This window comes from Tyto alba, unplaced genomic scaffold (genome assembly GCF_018691265.1).
Source record: "Tyto alba isolate M040663 unplaced genomic scaffold, T.alba_DEE_v4.0 Super-Scaffold_1000006, whole genome shotgun sequence".
NCBI classification, from domain to species: Eukaryota; Metazoa; Chordata; class Aves; order Strigiformes; family Tytonidae; genus Tyto; species Tyto alba.
In genome coordinates this window covers 23,910,429-23,937,838 of record NW_024881272.1, presented here as the reverse complement: position 1 = coordinate 23,937,838, position 27,410 = coordinate 23,910,429, and the positions used below count along the sequence as shown (strand labels likewise).

General features: G+C 59.3%; 3 protein-coding genes across 4 annotated transcripts in view; 1 reads left to right on the top strand and 2 right to left on the bottom strand.

The window, feature by feature from the left end:
• Positions 1–257: 257 nt before the first annotated feature.
• On the bottom strand, positions 258–6,783 carry ATP6V0B (ATPase H+ transporting V0 subunit b). Its single transcript, XM_033000377.2, has 8 exons — positions 6,615–6,783; positions 3,740–3,788; positions 3,181–3,264; positions 2,635–2,712; positions 1,935–2,004; positions 1,547–1,598; positions 962–1,152; positions 258–575 (listed from the first exon to the last, which is right to left on the bottom strand). Exons 1-8 carry the CDS (start codon positions 6,679–6,681, stop codon positions 549–551), a joined length of 618 nt encoding a protein of 205 aa, XP_032856268.2. The 5' UTR covers positions 6,682–6,783; the 3' UTR covers positions 258–548.
• A 244-nt stretch (positions 6,784–7,027) lies between these two features.
• On the top strand, positions 7,028–9,549 carry DPH2 (diphthamide biosynthesis 2). Its single transcript, XM_042806996.1, has 6 exons — positions 7,028–7,209; positions 7,301–7,413; positions 7,579–7,799; positions 7,996–8,634; positions 8,775–8,960; positions 9,057–9,549. Exons 1-6 carry the CDS (start codon positions 7,063–7,065, stop codon positions 9,185–9,187), a joined length of 1,437 nt encoding a protein of 478 aa, XP_042662930.1. The 5' UTR covers positions 7,028–7,062; the 3' UTR covers positions 9,188–9,549.
• A 529-nt stretch (positions 9,550–10,078) lies between these two features.
• Positions 10,079–27,410, bottom strand: part of IPO13 (importin 13) — a 32,057-nt gene continuing 14,725 nt past the window's right edge. Inside the window, exons 3-20 of one of the 2 annotated variants that reach the window (XM_033000548.2) lie at positions 25,974–26,114; positions 25,664–25,805; positions 24,542–24,708; positions 24,095–24,215; positions 23,637–23,784; positions 23,298–23,479; positions 22,409–22,435; positions 21,516–21,650; positions 21,142–21,285; positions 20,665–20,745; positions 19,953–20,090; positions 19,771–19,867; positions 17,845–17,897; positions 11,559–11,625; positions 11,341–11,399; positions 11,127–11,216; positions 10,782–10,963; positions 10,079–10,656 (exon numbers count right to left, since the gene is read on the bottom strand). In XM_033000548.2, the coding sequence (XP_032856439.2) occupies positions 10,557–10,656; positions 10,782–10,963; positions 11,127–11,216; positions 11,341–11,399; positions 11,559–11,625; positions 17,845–17,897; positions 19,771–19,867; positions 19,953–20,090; positions 20,665–20,745; positions 21,142–21,285; positions 21,516–21,650; positions 22,409–22,435; positions 23,298–23,479; positions 23,637–23,784; positions 24,095–24,215; positions 24,542–24,708; positions 25,664–25,805; positions 25,974–26,114 (2,074 nt within the window). In that variant the 3' untranslated portion in view covers positions 10,079–10,556. The remainder of the gene's footprint in view (positions 10,657–10,781; positions 10,964–11,126; positions 11,217–11,340; positions 11,400–11,558; positions 11,626–17,844; positions 17,898–19,770; positions 19,868–19,952; positions 20,091–20,664; positions 20,746–21,141; positions 21,286–21,515; positions 21,651–22,408; positions 22,436–23,297; positions 23,480–23,636; positions 23,785–24,094; positions 24,216–24,541; positions 24,709–25,663; positions 25,806–25,973; positions 26,115–27,410) is intronic. The other variant, XM_033000549.2, reaches the window with a different exon arrangement.

Genomic DNA, 27,410 nt, shown 5'->3' with positions numbered 1-27,410 from the left:
CTCCAGCAGCCTCCTACCTGCTCTGGGCAGCAAAGCAGAACTCTATGTTCCCACAGCCCAGAGAGGGTGGCCTCTTGCAGGCTGAGCAGGCAGCAGGATTAACCCCACATAGGGTTGACACCACCAGGTGTGGTGACAGGGACAGTGACTTTGCCAGAGGCACAGAGGGGAATCTCTGAGCAGGGTGTCAGCCTAAATCAGCACTTGCTCTCTGCAAGCCTCCCTGGCACGTGCAGGGCAGAGGAAGAGCTGCATCCTTGGACGAGAACCATATTTATTTCACAGACACATAATTGCACTGGTGGTTGATTCTACACACACCGGGACACGCAGCAGCTGGGCCCCACAGGCTTGGCCAGGCTGCTGGGGGCAGAATTCACACAGAGAAATTTGTTTCTTCTGAGAGGCTGATCGATCAGGAGGACAGGGCGCTACACAGCTGGGCTCCTGCTCCTGGGCAGCTCCCGCCCCAGTCAAGGATAGAAACATTAAATAAGTATATACAGCACCTCTTGGGGCGGGCTGGAACAGGCTGGGAGGGACAGGGCTCAGTTGCCCATTTTTACTTTAGATGTCTAGAAAGAAAGAAGAGAGGTTAGGCCATGCCCCACGAACCCCAGCTCAGCACCCCAGTCCCACCCAATCATCCCAGGACCATCCATAAGCTGCAGACAGCTTATCATTCCCACTGATAAGACATGAGCATCACACACGGTGGACCCAAGGTGATGCCCTTGGTGATAGCTGCTCAGAGGGGCCATCAAAGGAGTTCACACTGCTGCAAATAGTCACAGTATGCCATGGGGAGAGCTGTGCCACCCCAAACCTTGTGAGCAGCTTCCCCACCCCAATGCAGGAGATTGTGCTGGAGCCCAGGTGTGTCTCCCTGGCGCTGAAAGAGCACCCAGGGTGACAGTCAACTTGTGCTCACATAAGCCTGGTGGCCCCAGGAGGCAGGTACCTGCAGGATAGCAACGATGACCCCAAACAGCCCTATGGCACTGCCAAAGATCTCCACGATCAGGATCTTGACGAAGAGGCTAGCGTTCTGGGCATCAGCCAGGGCAGCCCCGCTGCCCACAATGCCCACACAGACCCCACAGAAGAGATTGCATAACCCCACGGTCAGGCCAGCCCCAAACATGGAGAAACCTGTGAGAGAGGAACACTGTATGAGCACGGGCTAACCCCCTTCTGTCTGCACCCAGAGCATGCAGCAGCCGATCCACCTTGAGGTGACAAAAGGCCCAGAGCTGCCAAGCACCAGCAGCATCCTCCTGTTTGGGGAACAGGACTGCTCCAGGGTGCACCAGGCCAGCAGGTGACAGCAATCTGCTGCTGCCTGAGGGGGAAGCAGCGCTGCTGCTGGGCAGCACAGCCCAGATAGGTGCAGGAGGGCCTCAAGAAGGTAACTAAAAAGCTGCTTTTTAGCAGAAGAGTTACAGGTCCTCCGGACACCTGCAGCAAGCCATGGGTTGGTCAGAAGGCAGCGGTCAGGGTGTGGCAATGCACACAGCAACGGCACCAGGAACTGAACAGTCCTTACCTGCATGGTAGTTCCTGGCTCCAATCGTCTCTGGGGTGACTGCAGAGAAAGGCTGAGAGAAAGCACACAGCTTGGGTTAGTGGCAAGTCTGTGGCCCCTGGGAGAGGCATGTGTCCCCCACATAGCATGAAGCAGCCACATTTTGACCAGAGCTTGTCCCTGATGCCACATCCCTGGGTGGCTTCATGACACCTGCCTTGTGCATACTCTCCCAACCCACTCTTCAGTATGGACAAGGGCCACCACAGAGACCACCAGCCCAGGGGCTCCCAGAGCCACAACAGTGTCCAAAGTCCCCACAGGGCCACTGCTCACAACACTGGCCGATGCCCACATGCGGTCTTGAGGCCGGCGCAGGGTTGGCAGAGCAGCCCAGGTCCTCCCGTACCTCAGCCATGTTACTGATGACGATTGCCATGATGATCCCGTAGATGGCCACAGCCTCGCAGAAAATGATGCTGTGGGAGAAAGGCAAAGTCTGAGCACAGTGTCTCAGTCAGCCTGACCATGTGTCCTAGGCTCTGACCCACCCCAAGCAGCCCCCACCACTTCATGCCCAGCCAGCTGGCAGCCAGACCCTTCCACAGCCATTCCTGAGGCTGCCCCACTGCTGCCAAGGGCAGAAAGGCAGTCCAGCCTACCCACTGCTTTCCGCTCGAACAAGGGGGAGCTGCCAAACATAAAGGCTGGGTGCTGGTCATGCTGTGCCACCCAAGTAACTTGTAACGGCCCTGTGGGAAGCAAAATCAGGGAGCCCTGCCCTCCATGAGCCCCCTTCTGCTCCTTCAGGGAAGGGTTGTGCAAGGTCTGGCCAGGGGAACCATGCTGTGTGGCAGGAAGTGAGATCTCAGGGTGTTTGTTTTGAACACACTGGGCTCATTCACTGTGTGATATCACACAGTGACTCTTCAAAGCAGCACTCTGGCTCCTTTAGGGCTCTTTGTTTTGAAAGCAAACAGCATCAGCAGCTCAGCAAGGAACTGTCTGCCAGCAGCACCCAGCTAGAGATAGGACAGGAGCCTCTGCACCAGCCTGGGATCTGCCCTGCTCCGGCATGGCATGAGCACTAACCCCAGGTCTGTGCTTACCTGACCAGGTTCTTGGTTTTGATCCGAGGCGCTTTGACTCCACCACCAATGATGCTGGAGCCTGTGATGTAAATCCCCCTGTGGCAGACAAGGGTGGTTGGTGGAGGGTCTGGCACTTGCAGAAGGATTCAATAGGGAAACCAGAATCTTCCAGCTGAGCAAAGAATCAGGCATGCAGCTGGGGGACACTGCAGACTTGGCCTGCCCACCCCCCAGGGTACAAGTGGTCCCAAGCTCCACCACCTACACCAGCAGAATTGCTGGGGCACAAAAGCCTCCACTGCACAGCCTGGGCTCAGGGGTACAGCTTCCAGAGAGCCAGGGACATCCCTGCCTCTCCACTGCCATTGCAGCCTGTGAGGTGGTCTGCCTAGACCCATCAGGAGCTCAGCAACCTGGCTCCACTGCTGTGGTGATCCACAGAGTGCCACATCCCTGCATGTACACACTGTTCTGTCTCTGCCCTGCCGTGGGGAAACTGCAGTGTATACACACAGCTACCAAGGTGGGACAGCAGGAGCCTGCTGAAGAGCCAGCCCCACTCACCAGGCAGCTCCCACCACGGACAGGGAGATTGCCAGGCCAATGCCCAGGTTGGACCACATGAAGGGTGAGGTCTCTGTCAGGAACCTGGAGAGGAAGAAGTGCCCCGAGTCAGTGTACAGGCTGAGCCTCGCTAGTCATGGTGCACAGCCCCAAAAAAGATACCCCTCCCCCCCGATCATGCAGCCCAAGATGGGTTGAGCACAGTCAGACAGTGGGCCACGAGGGCCTCTCTCTGCCAGCCAGCAACCCAGGACCCTCACCCGCATGGACTGAGATCTTCCTCCCAAACTGTCACTGTGAAGGGGAAGCCTGGGCTGGGAGAGGGGGTGGGAAGGGCAGTGATGGCTGCACCAGGACCCACTATGGAGCCAGCCACATGTACATGCAGGCTGCATCTATCCTGCCTCAGGGGGAGCAGAAGCCCCACTCACTGCAGCGCTTGTTTCCCTGCGATGCAGTGACCGCTGCCCATTGCTCACAAGCAAGTACTGTTTCCTGCAAGCACTGTTAACACCTTCTCACGCAGCCCTGAGGATGCTGATATTGACAGGGAACTCACCAGGCTACATCGAAGCGGAAGCCCAGGTCAAATATTGTATAGCAGATCCCTGGAAAGCAAGAGCAACACAGGAATGTTCAGACAGGCACCAGCTACCAGCCTGGTACTACTGTTTCCTCCCCCACCCGCAAAGCCCCGGGGCAGAGGCCCTGGGGCACAGCACAGCATTTGGGAGGGTTCTAGGAAGACTGGCTCAGGTGTGCAGAGCTGTGGGGCAGAGTGCCCCCCTCAACATGCTGCCCCAGTGATGCCAGCACTCCCACATCAGTGCAGGACAAGGATGGCCCAGACCTGCCATACTCCCAGACCCCATCCTAGTCTTCACACAGAAGAGGACTGCAGTGGTTGTCACACCAATTTTCCATTCCATGGCCCTGTTGAGCACCTACAGGCCATGCTGGACTACAGGGGCTCAAGGGCAACCCACAGCCCTGTGCCCCAGCACAGTCTCCATCCACATCACCAATGGCTCGTTTCCACTGGAGAGCCACAGCCCTGGGTGACCAGCTGTGAGCTCTTCTCTCTCACAGGGTAGGTGAGAGGAACGATGCTGTGACCTGACCATCACATGCTGCTCCGTCACCATCCCACCAGGGTCTGTGTCACTCCCCAGGAGCCTATCAACACCAGAAGCTGCAGCTGCCCCTCAGCACCCCCCTTTCCAAGGCTGTGGACATTCAAGATGTGCTTGCTGTCCTCAGTGTTTCTCCCAGGGTTAGTAATTTCCAGAGAAATTTGTATTCCAACACAGGCAGGAGATACCAAAGCACAGCCCTGTGAAACCCTGAAAAGCCCTTCCTTTCCAGGGAGGGATTACAAGGACAGCTTGCCCTGCTGTACCCCAAGTGCTCCTCTCCTGTGCCGTATCGCAGTCGGGAGTCACACCCAGCAGCCCAAGCACATGCAGAGGTGCTCACACCGAAACCCTGCCTTGCTCTGAGCGCACGAGTGGGAAACCCAGCTGCAGGCCAGAAGTACACTTGCTCTTTGCATGGCGCACAGCTTAAAGAGCAGGTGACCTGGCCCTAAGGAACAGATAAGTGCAGGCAGTGTGGCATTGTCTGCTTCAAACCAGATAAACAGAGGGAAGGGATGGCTCTACTATGGCTGAATAGAGATAGTGGCTGGGTGACATCAACCCCAAATACAGCCAGGAAAAGAGGAAATGGGAGACTTCTGAAATCTTTAAAAGCAGAAGAGAGATCACTGCACGTGTCCCGCTGCTCCCTTCCCCCAGAGTCACAGCCTGGTGGCAGGGGGTGATGGCAAGCTGGTGACATGCCCAGCAGCAATAACAGGCAGGGCAGGACCATGTGTCCCTTCCCTGCTTATGGCCAAGACTTGCAGGACGACTTATCCCACAGGAGGGCCTCGGCGCTGCAGAGCAGGGAGACCTGCCAGCCTCACAGCAGGGATGTCTTCAACACCCCTGTGTGTTAAACCCCTCCACACGTGACTTGGGGCTCAGCACCCTGTGCACTTCCAGAAGAGCTGCCCCCGAAATGGGAAGTGGTAACGCTCCTTCCAACCACAGAATTGGAGTGCCCCCTGTCCCCTGCAGGGACACACACAAATGAGGAACAGTGCCACCACGGCCAGGGAGCACAGGGGGGAGGCCACATCTCAGCCTCAACACCCGGCAACCTGCAGGGATGATTTCTACAGTGCTGGGCCCAGCTGGTCTGCCTTGTGTTTTGGCTTGGCTGCCAGAGCAGGAACTGAACCCAGCCAGCCTCAGCTGCCCCCACTCCCCAGGAGTGGTAAAGAAGAGCTACAACCAGCTCAGGGCAGATCCTCAGGGCACCTTCCATTTCTTCAAGAGCAAGTGAGCCTTGGATTTATATACAAAAGAAGCAGAGTGAAGGACACTTTCCTGTGACCAGCCCCGCAGCCAGAAGGACAGAAAAGAGACAGAGAAGCAGGACCAAAATACCAAAGCAGGGCTCAGGACAAGGAGAGAAAGAACAAAGAGTCACCACCACAACTCTGAGCAGAGTGAGATCGCTTCCTGCTCATGCCTTCCCCAAAAAGGGATTGCAACAGGGCAGGGGAAGTTATGAGGATCTCAGCTCAGCTCATCGAGACTTTCCATCAGTCTCGAGTTCACAGTGTATATGTGCACTGGTGGAAGCTGCTTGATTCAGAGAGCCCAGTAAGGCAGCCCTGGGCTCAGTACTAGCTTCACCAGGCCCTGGAAACACGAGGGAATGAGACACTCTCCCTTTCTGACTTGGTCTCTCCCCTCATCCAAACAACGAGGCAGGAGTCAAAGCTCCCCCAGCCTGTCTGGCTCATGGTCACTTCACTATGCACTGAAAGATGAAAAAAACAGCAGCTCCCAGCACAAAATCTTCCTGCTCCCCCTTACATATTAAATCCATCCTCAGTGCCATCAGCAGCAGAGCCTGGGCTGCCACACACCAGCTCTGCAATCATCCGGCCAAACTCGCACGTCTCCTTATGCCACGGCAGCTTGGCAAAGCGGGAGGGCGATCTCCTCCGTGCAGGAGGCGTCAAGCTGTCACAGGCAGCGAAACCAGGGCGCCTGCTTTTACCCGCCCTGACCCGCCAAACCCAAACGCGACCCTCAGCTGGCCGCAGCACCCTGCCGCTCCCGCACACCCCGAGAAGCGAACCGACCGCTGGAGCCGGGCCCTCCAAGGGCGCTGCCGAAACCGCACAGGGCGTGAGGTCCAAGCTGAGGAGCCCCCGGTGCCGCGGCAGCCCCCGGGCCAGCCCTCCCGAGCAGCTCCGCCACCGGAGGGAGGGAGGGCCGCCGGCGCTGCCACCCCCGCCGCCCTGCCCCACACCACCTCCCGCCCGGAGCCCCCGCGGCCGCAGACCCACCGCCCGGCCCCCCCGGCCCCCCGCTGACCGACGCCCAGCATCGTGGTCCAGAAGGCGAGGCCGAGCCCCGAGTACAGGAGCGCGAGCCCCGTCATGGCGGCGGCGGCGGCGGGGATGGAGCTGGAGCGGAACCGGCCAGGCGCGAGCGGCGCGTCACCTGACCAGCGCGGGACACGTGAGCGGAACGCGCGGCACCTGAGCGGAAATAGCGTCCTGCCAATCGCCTCCACACGCGCCCGCCTATTGGCTGCCCCTTCCTAGACCAGACACTACATAGACCAGAATGCATCGCGGCGGGCGGCCTCTTGCCATTGGCTGGCCTTCCCCTCTTCCGCGCCCCCGCCGTGAAGCGCGATAGGCCCCGCTCCGCTAGGGGCGGGAGTTCCGAACGCGGGGAGGGGCGGTGCCGAGTTCTCATTGGCCGGCTCCGTACTCCAGCCCGGAAGCCGGGCTCGGACCCCCGATCCCGCGGCGCCATGGCAACGGCCTTCAGCAGCGACGGGGCGGCCGCGCTGCGGCGGGAACTGGGCCCGGCGGCGGCCGCGGCCCCACGGGGGAACCTCGACGGCTTCTACGAGATGGGCCGGGCCGCCGCCTTCGTGCGGGGCGGCGGGTTCCGCAAGGTGAGCGGGGCCGGCGGCGGGACAGGGCCGGGGGGCCGCGGGCCTCCCCTCCTCGGGGCTTCACCCCATCTCCGCCCACCCCCCTCCCCAGGTCGCTCTCCAGTTCCCCGACGAGCTCCTGGCGGACGCGGCGGCGGTGGCGGCCCGGTTGGAGGCGTCGACGGAGGCCGAGATGTACATCCTAGGAGACACCACGTACGGCAGGTCGGTGTGGGGCCGTGGGGCGTGTCCTGTGGGCAGAAACGGGGCTGCTCATCCCCAGCATGGCGGGGCCGAGGGATGGAGCCGCTTGGGCTGGGGACAGCGGTGCCAGGGAGGAGGAAGAGCTCCGTGGTGCCGAGCCTGCCTGACGCCAAGACTTCCCCGCAGCTGCTGTGTGGACGAAGTGGCCGCCGAGCACGCCGCTGCCGAGGCGGTGCTGCACTACGGCCCGGCCTGCCTCAGCCCCTGCAGAAAGCTCCCGGTGCTGCACATCTTCGGGCAGCAGCCCCTGGACGTCGAGTGTTGCGCAGCGGCCTTCCGGGAGCTCTACCCCGATCGGCAGAGCCGTGTGGTAGTGCTGAATGATGTAGTCTATGCCCACGCGATGGGTGAGTGCTCCAGGGCAGGGAGCAGGGCTCTTGCAGTGCTCAGAGCCCTGCAGAGCTGCCAGGGGGAGAGGCAGAAGCAGCAGGCAGGTAGTCCCCAGCCTTGGCTTCTGTCCTCTCCTCTCTCCTAACCTGCTGTCCAGCCTCCTGCAGGACAGGCCTGTTGCCATGTTTCGTTCTCACTCTTCTCTCCCTTTAGGTGAGCTGGAGCAGCAGTTGTGCCCTGAATACCCCAATGTCGTCTTCTCCAGGGTGGTGTGTGAGGACCCTCCCGGCCCCGTGCCACCCGGGGAGGAGCGGCAGTTTGGCCGCCAGTTCCCTGTGGGGGCACCAGGAAGGCTGCAGGACTGCGCCATGTTCTACGTGGGAGCCGAGGGCCTGGCCCTCACCAGCTTCATGCTGACCTGGAACTGCTGCCCGTTCAGCTCCTTTGATCCTGTTACTGGCTGCGGCCGCCGCGAGACCTTCAATGTCAACCGGGCCCTGATGCGACGCCTCTACCTGGTGGAGCGGGCCCGGGATGCCCATGTGGTGGGCATCCTGGTGGGCACCCTTGGTGTGGCAGGCTACCTGGCCGTGCTGCAGCACCTCCGAGAGCTTCTGCGCCGGGCCGGCAAGCGCAGCTACACACTGGCCGTAGGGAAGCCAAACCCTGCCAAGCTGGCCAACTTCCTCGAGGTGGACATCTTCGTCCTGGTGGCCTGTGCTCAGAACTCCCTGTTGGACTCCAGTGACTTCTACCAGCCTGTTGTGACCCCCTATGAGCTGGAGCTGGCCTGTAACCCAGCCCGTGAATGGACAGGGAACTACCTCACTGACTTCCGAGACCTGCTGCCAGGTAATAACTAGGAACCAGCTGCCCAACACCCTCCTGGGGTGCGTCCTGCCCTGCTCCCCTGCCCGGAGGCTGCAGTTGCCCCAGCTCTGCGCTGGCTGGATAGATGTGAGGACCAGACTAACATTACCGTTTCCTGACAGGTGCCTGTGCGCACGTTGAGCTCCCACCGGCTGTCCCTGCAGCAGAGGCTGTTCCCGACATCTCGCTGATCACGGGGGAGATGCGTGCCACTCACCTCTGCGACCCCCCGGCCCCCCAGCTGTCCCCCAGCACCGCCCTGGCCTGCAAGGACCAGACGCAAGCCCTCGCGGAGATCAGCCCCGCTGGTTCGTGATTCGGTTTCGTGGTGAGGCTGAGCCCCAGTGCAGGGGCAGTGCTGCCTCCCTGCTCCCAGTAACGGTTTCCTTTCTCTCTCCTCCCAGCCTCCTTCCTGGAGTCCCGCAGCTGGCGGGGTCTGGAGCAGCAGCTGGGGCAGACCCCCATCTCCAAGGCTGTGCAGGGCCGACGAGGGATTGCCATTGCTTACGAGGATGAGGGGCGCGAGAAACCTTGATTCAGCAGGAGCAGGGGGTGTGCAGGGGCCGGGTGATGCCTGCCATGGGGTGTCAGATGCAGATGGGTCTCACAAGGGTCTGGACTGGCCCTGTGCTGGATGTGACCATGGGACGGGAGTGCTGTGGTGGGAGATCAGGAGTTGCATGTGTGTTCAGGGATGCCTGTGGCATCCCAGGGCTTGTGTCTGGGCAGTGGCAGGGCTGGGAGAGGCGCTTGGCCCAGACCCAACCTCTGAGGGCTCCCCAGTCCAGGGCAGCTTTGGCCCTACACGGAAAGGTCACAGCTTCACACGAGCTGATAGCACCAGGACTTGAGGCTTTTGTGGGCTACTGCTGCTAACTAAAGCTGGACTGAAAAAGACTTGTGAGTGAATCCTCTTTTAGAATAAAAAACATGGGCTGAAGGAGTGCAGACAGGGTGTCCCAGAGTGAAAACAGATATCCTGGTGCCCACTTGGTGAGTGCAGCTCTGTGTGTCAGCTAAAACTAGTCCAAGAGAAAGAAAATCAGGACTGGGACCCCCATAAATGGAAGCGTGTTTGCAGGTGGGGCTGGGGACCTAAGGCAAAGAGGAGAAGGCTTTGAGCGTGAGCCACCTGCTCTGATGAACAGGAGTGGGGCGCACCTATGCTGTGCTGCGGGGAGGACCCCGCGCATTCAGCAGGGATGGTCTGGCCCCTCCTGTGGGGCAGGACTGTTTCTGCTCCAGAGCTGCTTCATGCTGGACAGGAGAGCATGTGGGGGGGTGGCTGGTTTTTGCCATCCCTTCCGACAGCGGAGCCAGGAGGCTTTGAGGCATCCCAACCTTGATGGAAGCCTCTCCCCTGGGCTCTTTCCCAGAGGCAAGGGGCAGGCAAAGTCTGGGCACCGCAATAATGACAGCCACAACGTAGAAATATTCTTAATATAATTAGGTGCAGGGCCTCCCCCCTCCCAACCACACACGTACAAACGAGCAGGGGGTGAGCCCCCCCTGCCCAGCCAGCCACTGCTGCGGGCACAGGGGCAGCCTCCCCGCCGTGGGGCACGGGCACCCACGGGGAAGTGCCAGGGAAGGGCTGGTAGCCTGGGCACCGGGCAGTCCGTGCTGGGGCAGTCCTGCCCAGGCTTCGCCCCCCTCCCCTGCTCCCGCCACCGCCTCCTGCAGCCGGCACTCCCGTCCCCTGTGAGGGGGGAGCATGCTGGGGGAAACAAAGATGCTGACACCGAGATGCGGCCACCAAATCTAGCTGAGGAGCGTCCTGAGTGGGTTAATTCTAGGTGGAGGGTTATTCTACGAGCCAACTGCAGCAGGGCGGGGAGGATGGGGGGGCTTCCTTGCAGGGAAGAGCTGGTCCGGGCAAATTGTCCGCGGTCCTGGCCAGGTGCTCAGTAGTCTGCTGTGTACTCCGTGCCATGCAGCCCTCGGCACAGCAGTGTGAACTCCTTCACCATCTCCTTCACTCGCCGCTTGTTCACACGCTCTCTGCTAAGACAGAAGGAGGGGACAAACATGAAGCTGGAGGGACACACCAGGCCATGCAGCTGGGGAGGGGGGGGGTGTCATTCCCACCGCACGTAGGGCGCAGCCACCACTGGGAGGGGTGCACAAACCTGAGGATCTGCTGGCTGAAGGTCTCCTTCTGCTCGGGGCTGACGCGGGCTGACGGGAAGCCGTCCTGCTGCATGGCCTCCTTGATCCAGACGCTCAGGTAGCTGAAACAGTGCTTGTTCAAGGCAAAGAGGATTTCTGCAAAGTGGTCCATGAGGCTGCGGGAAGCCTGGCCACCGACGCCCTGCCACAGAGGAGACAGACCCTGCTGAGCCTCTGGCATCTCCCCGCCGGCACCCACCCACCCACCCACCCTACCAAGCGCTCTGCCCCCAGCTCCGCAGGGGTGCTGCTCAGGAACAGAGCCCAAAGCTGCCCAGGGAGCCCACGGTCCCAGCGTCTCTCACCTCCAGCACTGCCTGCAGCAGCACTTTGCCGTTCTCATGCACGACCTGTCCCACTGGAGCGATCTCTCCGCAGCGGGGCAGCAGCTCCGTCTGGAACACAGAGCCCAGCCCGCTGTGTCAGAGCAGGCTCCACACCGCAGCGCCCTTGCCCAACCTGCATCCCAGCTCCTGCCCTCCCAGCTCTCAGGGGGCTGCACGACGACATGATACTCACAAAAAAGCCACAGGATGCTTTGACCGTTGGGGCCTCGGGGAACTTGAGCGAAAGGACACCTGTGGGCAGAAATCACTCAGGTTAGCAGCCAGAAACACCGCACACCATCCCAAATCAGCCCCTGTGGTCCCCAGCTCCTGGCTGGTCTGTGCCCTGGAGAGCAGGCTAGCTTCTCCACAAAGCAATTTGGAGCATGTGGCAATGCCCGTGGTACTCACCGCACTGAAACACTGCTTTGACATCCAGGTTGCTACACAGGAAGAGGTCCGGCTTCCTTTTCAGAGCCTGCAAGGCACACAGACAGGCAGCATAAACCCAGCGCTGCAGAGGCAGCCAGGAAACCTCCGAGGAACCCGGTGCCCCAGACAGCCTCTGCCTGGACACACACTTACCTGGGCACACCCACTGTAAACGGCAGATTCACACAGTACAGCAGGAAACCATCGCTTTTCCCCCCCCACCAAGAAAATATCAATCAAACAGCGAGGCAGTTCGCTACACTCAGGGACTGCCAACCCCAGGACCCGAGGCTCGATGCCACACACAAACGCTTCGGACACAGAGACGGGACAGAGGGCTCCGGCCCCACCAGAGCAGGGCAGGCAGCGGCAGCGCTCCTGGGACAAGGGCAGCCGTACGGGGCCCAGCAGAGACCAGCCACCTCTGTGCTTTGCTCCGTTCCTCTTGAAGATGCTGGCATCCCTGGAGTCACAGCAACTGGTTCAAGCAGCAACCCCAGACTGGACCAGTAGCTCGCTCTGCTTGGGATCCAGGGCACAGACGACAATGAGATGCCAACATTGCCTGGCAGTTCCTGAGCAGCAAGTCTGCCATGTGGTGATCCCACCAGCTTCTGTGGGGGTCAGACACTGCTGTTAGGGACACCCTGAGCTGTGGCACCTCGTGTAGTGACTTGGTCCCCCCTGTGCTGGCACGGGGCAGCCACTGGATGGAAATGTTTCAGCCTGTACCTTCCACTCCATTGGAAGTGTTTCCGCCCTGCCACAGCGAGCCCTGCTATGTAAGGTGGCTACATCCATGCCCTGGCCACCATGCCACCATGCCCACAGCTGTGGGCTAGCACTGGGAATGGAAGCTATGCCTCCTGCCCTGCTATCACTGCAACACTGGGGACAACAGCCACAGCACTGGAGTGGCCCCGCTCTATGCCTGGAGGTCAGAAAGCAGGATACCAGGGCAGGCAGCCCTCGGGCTGAGCTGTGTGCAGGGTCACTGCCACCCTCCCAGCCTGCTCCCAGGGATGAAAGCAGGGACAGCTTTCAGCCAGGAGCGCCCAGGACACACGGCCATCTGCCCACAGCCACGGTCTCTACTTGGAGCAAAATGGGCTTATTTCCCACCCCTTTTTCTCAAGGGAAAGCCCACAGCCATCTGTCTAGTGCAGAGAACATATGCTGGAGACCAAGAAGCTGAGGAGAAGGCTTCAGGGTTACCCCATCTCCTTTCTGACCCTCTGTATCACACGCTGCAAGAGACGACTCAGATTTGGGCAGTGAAGGCATCACTCTACCAGGCGGAGATGGCACGATCGCACGGACCTGCTTCCCTGCTAGATACAAGTGGAGACCTCAGGGGCCGCGTTATACCTGCGTGTGTGTTTACAGTGCGCACCAGCCCTCCTGATGCACTAGCACCAACTTCAGAAGGCTAGCTAGTGGCTGGGCAATGGTTTAGAAACACATCCACTCATCACAGCTGCTGCTGTCTAGTCGGCCCCATACTGGACAAACACTTGCAAAAAGCATTGTAGTTTTAGTCATGGGAGACTACCCCCCCGTTGGGGCCCTGGTGCAGGCTCCAGAGTGGTGACCACGAGCCTCTCTCCCAGCAGCATGCTGCTCGAGGGCAGCTGGCTCCTGTGATACCACCCAGCTTCAGGCTTCTCTACCCTGCCCGTCCAAGGGGCTGGTTTGAAAAGTCCTGCATGCTGCAAGACTGTTCACGTGGCACAAGTCTTTCAACATGCTCAGATTGCCACCTACCTGCTAGGCAGAAGCTTCCCCCCACAGCTCTCCTGCAGACTCACTGCAGCATCTGCTCCTCAATCCATCAGTGCCATGGGGGAAAGTGTGCCAATATGGGGAGGGCTCCTTCCTGCAGGACACCTCCACCAAGGGAAGCAGAGCCCAGTCTGGGCACACATGCACGTGCCTAATGTAGACAGAGATGCTTTTTACCCTCACGAGATGGGGCCCTGTGGAGCTTCTCCCATTAGCAAGCAGCACCAGGTAGGTCCAACTGCTCTTTCCCAGCACCAGGAACCCTGCTCCAGCTCTGGGGCCTCTTAGTGCCAGCCCATCCTCCCCATCTCCTGCCGGAGCAGCTCTGCTCAAAAGTTCTGGGATGGGGACAGATCTTTAATGCTTTCAAACGTTTCCCCACATCCTCTGCTGCAGCAGCCACTGCAGAGGTAGGCATTGTCTCACCAGTGAGGGCTGTTCTGCAGGCTGATGCAGAAAGGACATTGGGTTTTTCTCCACAGCAGCCGAGAGACCCCCTTGACAGGCCTTCGGAGCAGGTTCTTCTGTGCCTGGCTCTTCAGAGGCAGGCAGGCATGGAAGGGACACTGAACCCCACTCCTCCAGCAGACAGAAGACAGTGCAGGGCTGCACAGCCAGTTCCTGCAGCACTCCAGAACACACAGATCAAGCCCCTGTGTTCAGCACCACCACCTCTTCCCAGATCACATGCCTGGCAGAGCAGAACCTCCAGCTTTGGAAAGGGCACGTGAGCTTGGCCAGGCACCAGGGCCAGGGAGGAGTACTCAGCCCCTGCTCTCCGGGGAAAGGGGTTGCCAAGCCCATGTCCTCCATGGGACTCTATGGCTGGAGCAGGTGTGATGGAGAGCTCAAGGACTGCTGCATGAAGCCTGGACCAGCCCAAGAAGGGAGGGAGGTGGGGGACGGTGCTGGCTGTGCCATCACAAGTCAGTCCTGCATCTTCTGCCCAGCAAGGCCCCGCTCGCCCAATCTGCCCCAGGGCTCCCGGTCAGGGAAGGTCACCGCAGAGCTCCCAAGGTCCATGCCAGCGTGGAGCCCTGCTGGGGGGTGGCTGGATGTGCCTGCAGCCTTGGTGGGGAGGCAGGCTGGAGAGCCCAGAAGTCCTGCCTGCAACTGGGAGCATGCACACGAGTGATACCTGCTGGCCAGGGAATGGGTGAAAGCTCCCGAACACCAGAACCTGCCTGGTTTTGCCCATGCAGACCCAGGTGTAAGCCCCAGCTGCTGCAGCTGTGTGGTCCTGGGCACGGGTGGCACTGAGCCCCGCAGCCCTCCAGGCGGGACGCTCACCTCGGGCACAGCAGCAGCGATGCTTTGCACCGTTTCCAGCAGACAGCGGAAGCAGGAGGGGAGCAGCTGAGGACAGATTGCACTGCAAAGGGTGCTGGCACCACTCCGTGCAGCTTACGGAAGACTGGTTATTTTATACTTAGCTTTGAGTAGTAACAATAACTCCAGGGTCTCTGGCATCTGTAAGACATCTGATTTAAGCCAGCATGCTCTTATGATCAGCCAGCCATGATCAAGAGTGGATTGCCAATTAACATAGTGGCAAAACGATCAGCCACACAGGCTGCAACCAAGCCCAAATAAATATACTGTAAAGTCAACTGAAATCCTGTCACACAGAGAGATGGCTCCCTGTGAGCTGGTGACAGAGGGCTGATGTGCAGGTTATCAGCAGGCAGGAGCTTCTTCTGAGTTATCAGAAGGTAGGATAGTATTTGCTGGCAGAGGGAGAGGACAAAAACTCTGCCTGCAAGGAAAAACCAGATAAATTTGAAGCAGGGAAGATGATATTTCCACGAAGGTCATCAACCACAGAAGCAGACAGTCGGGGAAGTGGCAAAGTCTCCACCTTGACACATTCTTGGGTCCAAACTCACTGCTGCTCTGGAAGATGCATTACTTCACCAAGGGTTCCACAGGCAGAGCAGGCTGGGACGAAAACACAGCCCCTGCCACAAGAAAATCAGATCTGAAGAGATCTGCAGTTCCTTCCAACTTTAATCCTTGGATCTGCAAATGCTCAACAGCATCACCGCAGAGCATGGTCCTCTGGAAGAGGACAGGCTGGACCCACCTCTGCCATAAGACAGCTCTTGAAGTCCTCAGAGCAAGAAGCCAAGCAGGGATAGCAAGGCCATTTCTTGATGGGTTTCAAAGCACCCCACCAAATCATCAGTCTGGGAAGAGAAGGAAACCTTGAAATAAGCCCTATGCGTGAAGAGAGGATGGGATCCTTTGGTTTCTGTGGGGTTGCTGGAATAAAGAGCCCAGGAAAACATCAGGTCTTGAGTAGCTGTGGGTGGTGGTGGGCTGGCAGCACAGCAGGCACCTCGCAGTGATCCATGATGGAGCAGCCATGGAGGTAGGAACCTCTGAGCTGCTCCTGTAACAGCACCTCTAAAGGATGTGGACTGTCTGGAGACCAGCATGCCAGGGACCAGGCTGGCTGCCAGCACGCTGCCCTGGCACTGCCTGCAGACCCTGCCCATGAGAGCAGCATGAAACAGCTTCCCAGCAGCCAGGATGGGTGGTGTTTGCTCTGACAGCACACTCCATGGAAGTGCAGCACAGTTGCACTTTTCTCTCCAAGAGAACGCAAACATGCTGTGTCCAGACATAGAGAAGGACCCCAAGCCAGAGAGAAACTCAGGACTCTCCAAAGAAACAACAAAGCCTTGCAAGAGTCACCCAGGGTCACCTAATCCCCTACCACCCCAGCAGGATCACCTCTACCTGCCCTCCAGGAGCAACAGGGTTGTCGAGTCCTTTCAAGCCCTCCAAGCAACAGCAGTTCCCCAGGTGGCCTTCCAATGCTTCCCCATGCGGTTTACACAGATCTCCTACTGCCTAACCTGGATCCTTTTCCAGGATTTCCTCCCATGACTGTTTGTCCCACTCAAGGAGAACAGAAAAGGAGTTTTTACCTATGACCGGGACATTACCTTTTACAGATCCCAAGACTTACGCAGCTCCTCAGGCTCCCATCAACCTTTCCTCCTAACCATGTGTACAAGGTGGTCATCTTCCCAGATTCTTTTCTCTGTGCTCTCTGGTCTGTCTCTACAGAAATGTTGTACCCCAAACTGGGCTCAAGCGGAGGTCCCACCAGTGCTGAGCAGCCAGGGAGGACATCTCCATGAACTTCACACACAGACCCCATTCACCAATTCTCCCATCACGTTCAAAACCCTTGTTGAAAGGTCACAGCTTCCAAAACCGGCACCGACAAAAGCTGCAAAAACTTTATGATAACCTTGATTACATTATGTTTTTCAAGTGGAAAAGAAGGAGAGAAAACACCGTGATACAGCTTGCGAGTTGCAAAGACTCTCAGCAGGACCCGGGCTTCAAAGGGAGACCTGTGAGGAGCAGACCCTGCCTGGGAGAGTGAGGTACAACCCCCTCACCTGCACCATTCCACAAAACCCACAGGATGGCAGAGCTGCCATAGGAGGGGGCTGATGGCTTAGCACCCAGACATGCCAGGCACCCTTCCCAGGCTGCCAGTAAGGGCAAAACAGCAACAGCTCTGGCAGCTGCCTGGGCAGGTGTCCCTGCACAGCCACTGGGCCAGCACATGTCGTCAGAGGTCTTGTCATTACAGAAATGAAGCAGAAAATTACTTTGCCGGCCCCTCCTTGCCACCAACCTGCCCTCGGGGTAGGTGCTGGGGGATGTATCTCCAAGGGGGGCACTGAGTGCATCGAGGACATCACGGCTTCTCCCTCAAGGGCCACAGCGGGCTGAGAAGCGTGCCGGGCTCCCACTGCTCCCAGCACACAGAGCACAGCGCCCGCCCTGCCTGCCCCCTGCCAGTGGTGCCATGAGGGCCAGCCCCACGAGCCAGCCCGCGGCCCCCGCCACGCCGACACACACCGTCCCTGCGTGCCACCGAGCCGGCGGCACGGGAGCACTCCCAGGCTGCAGGAGCAGGAGCTGCCACCACCCCGAGAGGCTGGTGGGGCGGGAGGCAGCGTGGCACCCTGGCAGGTCCAGATGCCGTCAGAAGCACGTTGCTCCGAGCCAAACCCCGGCAGCTGCCCGCTACCACGGGTAGGGGCTTCCTCCCGCCAGCCCTGGGGCAAGGCAGCCAGCTCAGCCTGTCCCCAGCTCCAGAGGACACATTGCAGGGCAGGTAAACGGGTCAGAAAACATCCACTTAACGCTCTAATTTGTCTGTCACCCAAGGGTGACAGCAGCAGCAGCCCCAAGTGCCCCACACCAGCTTCGGCAAGGCGAGAGGGTAGCAGCTGGAGGCTGCCCTGCAGAGGAGGGCACTGCCCTGGGGATGGTGCAAACCCAGACTAAAGGAGAATGTTTTGTTTTCAACTTCCACGGAAACAGATGGAGAAACTCGATATTCAACTAAAAGGAAAAAAAACGTTGTCAACAGAAAGCTAAAAATAGGTTTAAATTGAATTAAAAAGAGAAAGAGAGAGAACAGAAAGTGAATGAATAAGAAACTAAAACACACCTGTGCCAGGAGTTGCATAAATGAATCAACAATATCAGGATGATCCCTGGGCCCTAAAATATAATAAAGATGTAACTTAAGAGAAAAATCATACAAACAGCAACTCAACATCATATAGTTATGTGATACAGAAAGAATTTACAAGTGAAAACAGGAGTGTAAGGGAGGAGGGGTGTGTGGGGAAGGGGATGGGCAACATGAGCAGCTTGAAGCAAGTTAAAGAAACAAAACATACAAAAAATCATGAAACTTGGAGAACCCAAGAACAGAAAGAAACTGCAAAGGAAAGGGTCTGAAGCCCCAGGGTCTCCAGCTAGCACCTGGGTGCTGCAGAGCCAAGGAGGAGATCTTCATGTCCTTGGGGAGGAAGAGGAGGAGGAGCAGGGGCTAGCTGGGCACCATCTCCACAAGGAGAATTAGAGCTTTTGCACTGTGGGGACTGAGCGGGTGTCTTCAGAGCACCGTTTGGTCCTGGAAGATAACTGCAAGTGAACGACAACACCTCAGCAAACGCTTGACAGGCCCGGCCGGGCTCAGGCGTGCACATGCTTGTCACCAGCACCAGCTGCTCAGGAGCCCCTGGCACAGACACCCTCCCGCCCCGTCCCCAGATGCTCTCCAAGACCCTGAGTCCAGGACACACCTGGAGGTCTCCTCCAGCATCCTCCTGGCAGAGAGCAGCTCAGTGCCTGGAGATCTCCATGCCAGCACCACTCGCCCTCCCTTGGCATCTGACTGTGCCCGGACGCATCTTGGCCCCTGTGGGGTCAGGCGTGTCCCCTCTCCTGCCGCCCATGGGCTCAGCAGAAGGGGCTTGCCCTGCTCAGGGCCGGCCGCCCACCGAAGGGGACCCACAGGGCGGGTGGAGCACACAGTCCGGGCACACAGCGAGCTGGATGGCCACTTGCCTGAGCAAAGCTCACATCCAAGCGTTGGCACAGCTCGGGCTCTGTTCCCTCCCCTTTCCTCCTGCAGACATGCCTGCTGCTGCCCAGAGGCATCGCCGCCTCCCCGGGTGCCGAGCCAGAAGGGTTTCGGTGTAGACGCATCCACACGCCGCTGGCAGAAGCAGGGACCTGATCTCTGGGTAAGCCCGGCTCTCCTGCCACTGACCCCAGTGACACCTCAGCGCAGCGGGATTTGCTCAGATCGTGGCGTGATGATGAAGCAGGGGTCTTCACACCTCCCCCACCTCTCTAGAGAGCTCTGAGCCTTGTACTGGGGGACGGCATCACCCTTCCCGGCACCCAGCTGTGAGCAAAGGACAAGACCCCTTGGGGACTGTAAATGGAGCTGCTGAATGACCAGAGCCAGCAGCTCCAAGGTATGTTTTTCCCCAACGTGGGGCAAGTCACCAAGAGGCTAAGGGGAACCATGGTGGGGCCTGTCCTAACCCCATTCGCTTTTTGTAGTGCGGGCAGCGAGCCGAAGAGGGGTCCTTGCCCTGCAGGAGGATGCCAGCATCCTCAGCATCACAGCAGTGACTCGGTGGCCAGCAGTGACTCTGAAAAGGTCCTTTCCCAGATATTCACACACACATCCTCCTGCTCATGCGAGGGCTTGATTCTTGGCCACTATGAGCACCACTGGCCCCAGAAGGAGCCCCAGGATCTCCTGGGGAGCACAGCCTCCCTGCCAAGCGGGACTGGAGCTCCAGCTCGACCCTTGCAGCACACAACGCCCAGCCCTGCTGCAGAAGCGGGGCTGTCACGGCAGTCCAGAGTCTCACCCGGGGGTTTCCTGCTTCTGCTGCCCTGCAAGGAAGGTACCCACCTTCCAGGGGTTGGGATGAATCCAAGAAACAGAGATGGCCCCATTAGCTTAGCTAGGAGTGAAAACAGCCATTCCTGGTAAGACGCCTCCAGACTCCATGCATGCAACAGCCTGACAACAGCCCCAGCGCGAAGAAGAGTTAATCCCACGTACCTTGCTGGAAGAGGGTCAGCGTGACTGAGGTAACGAGCAAGAAGAGGGCCTTGATGGGAGGGAAGTGGGCAGGCTCGTGGGCAAAGATGTGAACCAACTGCAAGACAGAGAGAAGGACTGAAGCTGCTGCTGGCCCCGCATGGCCCCGGCGTCCCTGGGAGCGGCAGCCCCAGCCCCAGTACCTGCCGGGTAAGGTCGATGGCAGAGGCCTGGGGGATGGTGCTGTACATCTGCCCCAGCATCTCGCACAGCTGAGGCACCATGGGCGCAAAATCATCCAGGAGGGTCTTCACGGACTTCTCAAAGATGGCACAGACAGACTGTGGGAGAAGGACGGCGTGAGCAACAGGCATTGGGAGACCTCTCCCAGGGGAGCCAGGGCTGGACGGATGGGTCCCAAGGGAGGGACCAGCCAGGCAGAGGGCTCAGACATGCTCTGGTCCTGGTGCCCTGACCTGGAGCACAGCATGCTCCCAGACACTGGGAAACACTCTTCCCACTACTGCAGGAAGGCTCCCCGAGGGCCAGGGGAAAGAGTGGCTGGTGGAATGCCACACATGGGCATTACTGGACTGAACAAACTGGAGAAATACCAGATGACACATGGACAGAGCAGAGCTCTCCCCTTAATGAACACAGGTTTTGCAGACCCCATCTCCTATCTCCCTGCTGACAGCAGGACCTCTGCAACTGGAGAGGAGCAGAACTGATGGGGGCACAAGACAGACAAGAACGGCCAGACGCTGCTGGTGACAGCAAGCAGCACAGGTCTGGACAACCCTGAAAGACACCCCTCTGACAGGGCATCACCCAGTGTCCGTCCTTTGCTGTCCCCAGTTCAGGTCAGCAAGGACTGGCAGAGCTGCAGGCAATACTCCAGAGGAGCCTGGTTACCTCCACCACCTGGGCATCATTCAGCCACTTGCTGAGGACCTTCTGTATGAGCTGGAAGACTTGCTGCAGAACCACCACCACCTGTAAGGAAGGAGAGGGACTGAAGAGAATTGGCCCTCATGGAACCAGGGAGGGGAGATTCAAGACTAAGCATGGTTTGGACTCAAACCTTCAGGCACTGCTGCCTCCTCCCCCTCCACAGCTGGGCAGCTCTCTTCCCTGCTGAAGCGGCCTAGCACAGCTCAAAGCTGGCAGGCAGCACCCACCCAAGAGGGATCCTGCAGGGCACCTCTGTCCACCTCAGAAGCAGTGGGATGAGCTGAAGGAGTTGTTTTAGCTGGAATGCACCAGCACTACCCTCTTCATGGTACACACTGCATTCCCCATTAACCCCCCCCTCTCCTTATGGCACCAGCAGTGAATAGTGACGCTTTGCCCAGGCTGTAACAAAGATCATCAGGCTATTGCTCTACTCACTGGGTTGGGTCCTTGCTGCACTGGCAGTTTCTTGACCTCGGTGCTTTCGTGGTCATCATCATGGTGGCTGATGTCTAGGGTGGTGAAGAGGTTGGAGAGCAAGCCCAGGATGTGGATGATGGCCAGCTTGTTGGAGGGATTGGGCTGCCAGGGAAAGTAAAGTCAAACCGTGTCACAGACCGTGCTGCTCAATCACAGTCATGCCTTGGGGATCCTGAGGAACCAGGACTGCAGAGGCAAAGAGCCAGAGAGGGGCTCCCTGCACTGTGGTCTTGTGAGCCCATGTTCAAGAGCGCTGCTTCAACACAGCAGCCCCGGGTCTACAGCCAGTGGGAGAAGCCACTTCTGGAGGGAGGTGGCACAAGGGCACTCACCGTTTCGTCAGCCAGCTTTTCCAGCTGCTGGATGTAGGGGGTGATCAAGGAGTGCAGGTTCTTCAGGATCTCCTCTACTTGCAGCGCAGAGAGCAGGAAACCGAGAGCCTGCATCAGCCACATGCACTGGCTCGTCTAGGGCAGAGAGGAGACACAAAGGGGCATGTCACTGCCCAGCCTGCAGCCGTACCGCACACGTGGTAGCTAAGACAACTGCCAGGTGCCCAGCCAGCAAAGCCAGGACCCCGATGTGCTGCAGCTCCTGAGCTGCACTATCTGGGTCACTCTAGGCACATCTCACTGCAGGAGAGGGGAGCAGCTCCCTACCAGCACGGCAGAACACAGGCGACGGGCGCTCTGCCACCAACACACCTGGCTTCTTCCCAGCAACCCGCCAAGGAAAGACCAGTTGGTGCCCAGAGATCTTCTTGCTGGCACCACTCACCCTACCTCGGCACACCATCCTTTGCACAGCCTGTCTCAGCCCCTGGGGGTCAAGCATCCCACACTGTCCTGGTCACAGGCACAGCCTGGGCTCTGTCCCCCCCACTTATCTCCCTTCTTTTTCCTCTTGAAGGCATGCCTGCTGCCTTGGTATCCTTGGGCTTGGAGGGACTGAGAACTGCTAGAGTTAAGCTTCCCTGGTGGTTTCCTTCTCTATGGGGACATACCACCCAGCAAGACCCCCAGCCCATGTGCAGTGGGAGCCTGGCAGTGCAGCGAGAGGCAGCCAGCAGGCATTCCTGGCCCTGCGCACGATGGCTGCAGTGCCTGGCTCTCCTCTGGGGACAGCCCAACTCGCGGTGGCACCTCTCATGTCTTCAGCTGAGCGTGCCTAAGGGGTATGGTGGGGCAAGCAGAACCAGTGAGAGGTGTGAGGCAGCCCCTCTTACCTTGTGAATCTGCTTCATCAACACCTCCTGCCAAACGGAAGGGGAGAGAGAAAGAGGAGTGTGAGTGCTGCAGAAAGCCCCTTCCATTCCAGGAAGCAGAACTGATGCAGGAGGTCAAGACAACCAACACCAGTGTGGGCACAGACAAGCAGACATGCACTCCCCACAACCCACCACAGGCAGGGAGCAAAATCCTTGTCCCCTGGCAAGCTCTTCCCCGAGCCAGCCCACTCTGCCACCCAGCAAGGGGACCCCCTGGCTTGAACAAGCTCTGCAGCAGGATGGCTCGAGGAGTTAGGCTCAGCCAGAGCTTCCTTACTCCGGTGACAGTGGCCCCCAGGCTCTAAAAGCAGAGACTGATGCCCTCCACTGGCCCCTCTCTGCTCCCACTCACATCCTGGCAGCTCACCCAAGCCCACCCCTCCTCCTAGTGCCTCAGGGCTCAGAGCCCCATCTGCCCCAAATCTTGAGAGCCAAAACAGAGCATGGGACAAGCTGCCCCGGCACTGCAGGGACCAGCTCAGTCTCCCCGGAGAGGCCTGAGCACCGGGATGTCGCCCAAGATGCTCAGCAGCGGCACCAGCTGCCTGGCGGGTACAGAGCTGGCAGGATGCTGCTCCCAGCAAGGCAAAGAAAACCCCGGGGAAAGGAGAGATGCCCAAGTGCAGCCCCAGTAGACTCAGTCTGCCACTGCCTGTCATTTCTGCACTCACAGCAGAACACAGGGCCTGCCACCTGGGTCTACTGGCCTAGGAACAGGACAGACAACAAGTCCCCCATGCCAAGCAAGATGCCCTGAGCTGCTGCTTTGTGTCCCCCTGCCTCGATCCTTGCAGAGGAAAGGGTGTGCACAGAGCACGTCCCAGGTCCATCTGCATCCAGCCCCTACCTGCGACACGGCGACAATGTTGGCAGCATAGGGCGGCAGGTCATACTTGCACTCCCGGCAGATCTTCTTCAGGGTGGAGACACTGGAGATGGAGAGCTCAGGATTGCCCAAGGCCTGGAGCACCAGCGGCAGTACGTTGTTAATCATGACGGGGTGATCAGCCAGCCACTCCGAGAGGGCCCCTGCGCACACAGACCGGATCAGACCGCAGGACTGCACCGTGGGCTCTTTCTCCCCGTATCCTGGGATGCTCAGCTTTGCTTTTCACCGCTGGGCAGGAGTGGTCTCAGAGGGGCTCCCCCCTCCCCAGCCCAGCCTGCTCATGAGCAAAGGCCTCACCGATAGTGAACATGACGGTGTCGGCAAGCTGCACATTGCTGATGCTGATCCGGGGAATGAGGCCAATCAGCCCTGGCACCACGTCAGAGTAATTCACATCGATGGTCTCAGCAATGGACTGGAAGCCATAGAGTAAGGCCTCCGTGTGCTGCCAGGGCAGAAGAGTCATTGTCAGAGCCATGCACTGACCCCTGATGCCCATCCCAGCCCCAGCTCCAGGCTCTGGCTCAGACCCCCACACACTGGCCAAGGCAGCTGGTCCCTGGGCAGTGCTAAGGACAGGGAGGTAGAAGACCTGTTCCTCTCCCCAGCAGACCGCAGAGAATCTGCATGTGTGCTGGCAAGCTGGTCGTGCTCCTCACCCCTATCACACCCCTTTGCTCTCAACGCCCCATGGTGAGGATAGGTCCCTGCGGGGCTGGTAGCCATCAGCCAGGTGCCCAGGTCCCCTCGCTCACCTGCCACGTGGACGGCTGCTCTGTGTTGGTCAGGAGTCGTCCCAGTTTGTCATAGAGGCTACTCAGGAGCTCAGCACCCAGCATCTCATACACGTACATCAGCGTGTCAGAGATGTCCACCCTGCAGAGAACACGGGGGTCTGCAAATGCTGTTCCCATACCCTGCAGAGCGCTCCATGCGTGGACACACCACTTCCCCTCCGTGCTGCCTGCACAAGCACGCTGCCCCAGCCCAACGTGGAGGGCTCCCAGGGCTTCCTAGGCAGAACTGGTGCCATGCCAAAACACCAGCTCGCTTCCATATCACCACCACAGCCAAAACAGCCGTTGGTGGAAGGAATCTCTGTCCCTCCATGGGTCTCCCCACAGCACTCAGTCTCCAGGGTGGCAGGATGCTGCCTGCATCCTCACCTGCCTGACAAGCAAACCCCAACCTCCCAGCAGTACCTGTATATCCGAAACTGCTCCTTCTCATCTGAAGACCAGAAGCCGTACTCCTCATCGGAGGGAAACTGGGCTTTGTGCAGCAGCACGTCCACCAGCTGGAAGTAGACAGGCCTGTAGACTTGCTGGTACACTGCCTGCTTGTCTGGCTCGAAGGAGAGGATGTCATCCTGGCAGCAGGAGGAGGAATACATCAGGTGTTGCAGGGGAAAGAAAACGGAGCTAGCACACCTGCTGCACAGGGGTCTTGGGTATATCTCCCAAGGCTGGTGGAAGCACAGTTACAGCATGGTTACAGTGGGATGGCACTGTCCTGCCGGGTCCCAGGCTCAGGAGCATGCCTGCATCAGAAGCACATGTGCCTTGGAGCCCCTGCGAGGCAGGCTGGGATGGGTGCCTGGGGAGCACAGCGCTCTCCTGCCTGCACCCGCACCCTCAGACCCACCCGGAGCAGCAGTGAGAGGAGGTGGGAGCCTCAGCCTGGCCCCACGCAGCAGGGGAGCTGCCAGCACAGCGCCGGCATCGCTCCCTTCCCTGCCCACGCTCAGCCACGCTGCATCAGATTGCAGAGGAATAGAGTGGGGGGATAAACGGGGGCTAAAAGTAGAGCAAAACATGGCAAGGCTGGTCTGCTGGTGCAGGGAACACTGGCCCTGTGAGAGGGACCCCATGCTGGGCAACCACCAGCAGCCCCCAGCCCTCTCTCCTCCTCCGAGAGACTGTGACTGCCAGCCCAGCAGCAGGGTTTAGCCTGCGGTAAGCTGGCATGGGCTCTTCTCCCTGCCTGCAGCTGGTGCAGCCGTGCAGCAAGGAGCTAAACAACCAGGTCTGCTGCTGGGAAAAAAAAAAAAATAGCATGAAGTTTTAATTAGTTATGTTAACGAGGACGTTAAAGGCTGGCTCAGACTTCCAAGGAAGACCGGGGGTGGAAAAAGCAAGCCACAGGGCCAAGATTTCTGAGGCATGTGCCCCACGGCGGCTGCGAGTGCAAGGCAACGAGTTGGGGCATCAGAAATCCCTGAGGACCAAACGCAGCCAGGCCAGAGCCCAGTCCCCGTGCACTGGTGCCTCTGGCCCTGCCTGGAGCGCAGGACCTGGGCAGGCTGCCCCATGATGGCCACTGACCTGCAGCGTGTACCAGAAGGTGAGCGTCAAGGAGCTGGTGGTTTCATTGACGGGGTAGTGTCCTGGGATGCCAGTGCAGAACATGATCATGTTGACCAGGGCCAGGAAGCTCTGCCAGTGCTCCACCTGGTCCAGGAGAGCCCTAGGGACCAGAGAGCATGGTCAGGGTGGCACCACCACTGGCAGCCTGGCTCATCTGCCCTGACACACATCACCGGGTGCAGGACAGGCCCTGGACGAAGCAGCGTGTGGGGAACAGTGGGCTGTTTCAAGCTCATTCCCTCTCCTGGGGACTGTCCCCAGCACTCACCGGGAGTGGTTCTCCCCCAAGGCCACGGCGATGCGGCAGATCCCGTGCGACGTCTCCATGTCCCCGCTCTGGACCGCCTGGCGCAGCTGCTCTTGGAGCCCCAGCACAGGGGGGATGAGCTTCAGGAGAGTGTTCACGTACCTGCAACCACAGCCTGAATCAGTGCCGGGCATCACCTCACCGGCTGCCGTGGCATCCAGCCCTCCTGATGCTCTCGCAGGGCTCCTGCCCAGCGTTCCCTACTGGAAGGCTGCTCTGTGCAATGGGACACATCCAGAAGCCTTTACTACTTACAGGGACTCTCCTCCCAGCCTGTGGCTTTGGGACAATGGCTGAAGCCCTGAGTATTCCCACAGCAGCACCTCTAAAAGTGAAGAGAAGGGCCGAGCCAGCGGCCACCAGCTCTGTGGCCCACTCTACCACGTTGTGGGCATCTGCCTCTGCCTGCCCAAACGTGCCATCAGGGCTGCCAGCACTAAATTGTCACTGCCATGACCAACTCTGAGCGAGCTGTGCCCACGTGCTGCAGCATCGGCGGGGATGGGGAGCAGGAGAGGGGCGGTGAGGGCAGACCTGCGGGCTCTTTTCGCCACGCTTGCAGCCCGTGCTTCTCAGCTCTGCGCGGAGGCAGCCAGAACTGCCGGTGGGAAGCCACACGACTCCCCAGCGTGGGCACATCGAGATGGTGCTCTCTGGCTGGGGTGAAGCGGGCAGCCACCCTCGGGGACTTCCACCCCGAGAGGATGCTGGCCCCGTGGCACATCCCCCCCGGCCCCCCACCCTCCTGGGCTGCCGCAGCCCTGCGCGGCACAGCTCTCCCACATCACATCACGCACATCAGCCTCCCCTCTGCGCCGCTGCCTGCAAGTGATGGTAACCAAGGCAACGAGAAGGAGGCAGCCAAGGTGAAACGCAGCCCAGGGCCCCTGGAGAGAGGCCGTGCTGGAGGCTTATGAGCAGCCTGCCATTTCCCTGCCCGCCGAGGCGTGTTATCCGGTGCTGCAGCTATTCCATGCCCTCCCCGTCTGCCCCACTGCGTGCAGGTGCGGGGCCAAGGATGCTCGGAGTGGGAGGCAGACGTGATGCCAGCTCTCCTGTGCCCACAACGGGGAAGAGATGCAAGTGCTGACACCAGGACGCCTCCACCCTGGAGCAGCAGGTCTGCCCAGCGTGCTGGTGGCTCTTGCTATGGCTGATGTAGCAGCGACCAAAGCCATCGGTGCCACCAGCACAGGGAGAGAGCCACACTGGTGGTGTAAACGATTTTGAAGCCTCTGATGCCCCATAAGTGATGCTTATGGCAGTGTGGAAGCACAGCGATAGTGGAGAATTTGGGAATTCATCGGCTTCTCTCCCAGGGAACCAATGCTGCAGTCAGGGTCAGCCCAAGGGAGTTGACAAAAAGGCACAGGGCCTTTTGTGCCTTCCACTGCTTCA

Coding starts and splice junctions, on each gene's coding strand:
- DPH2 (XM_042806996.1), top strand. CDS start 7,063: ATGGCAACGGCCTTCAGCAGCGACGGGGCGGCCGCGCTGCGGCGGGAA. Junction 7,210..7,300: donor GGGGCGGCGGGTTCCGCAAG/GTGAGCGGGGCC, acceptor CCCCCTCCCCAG/GTCGCTCTCCAGTTCCCCGA. Junction 7,414..7,578: donor GGAGACACCACGTACGGCAG/GTCGGTGTGGGG, acceptor ACTTCCCCGCAG/CTGCTGTGTGGACGAAGTGG.
- ATP6V0B (XM_033000377.2), bottom strand. CDS start 6,681: ATGACGGGGCTCGCGCTCCTGTACTCGGGGCTCGGCCTCGCCTTCTGG. Junction 2,713..3,180: donor TCCGTGGTGGGAGCTGCCTG/GTGAGTGGGGCT, acceptor TGTCTGCCACAG/GGGGATTTACATCACAGGCT. Junction 1,599..1,934: donor TCATCAGTAACATGGCTGAG/GTACGGGAGGAC, acceptor GCTTTCTCTCAG/CCTTTCTCTGCAGTCACCCC.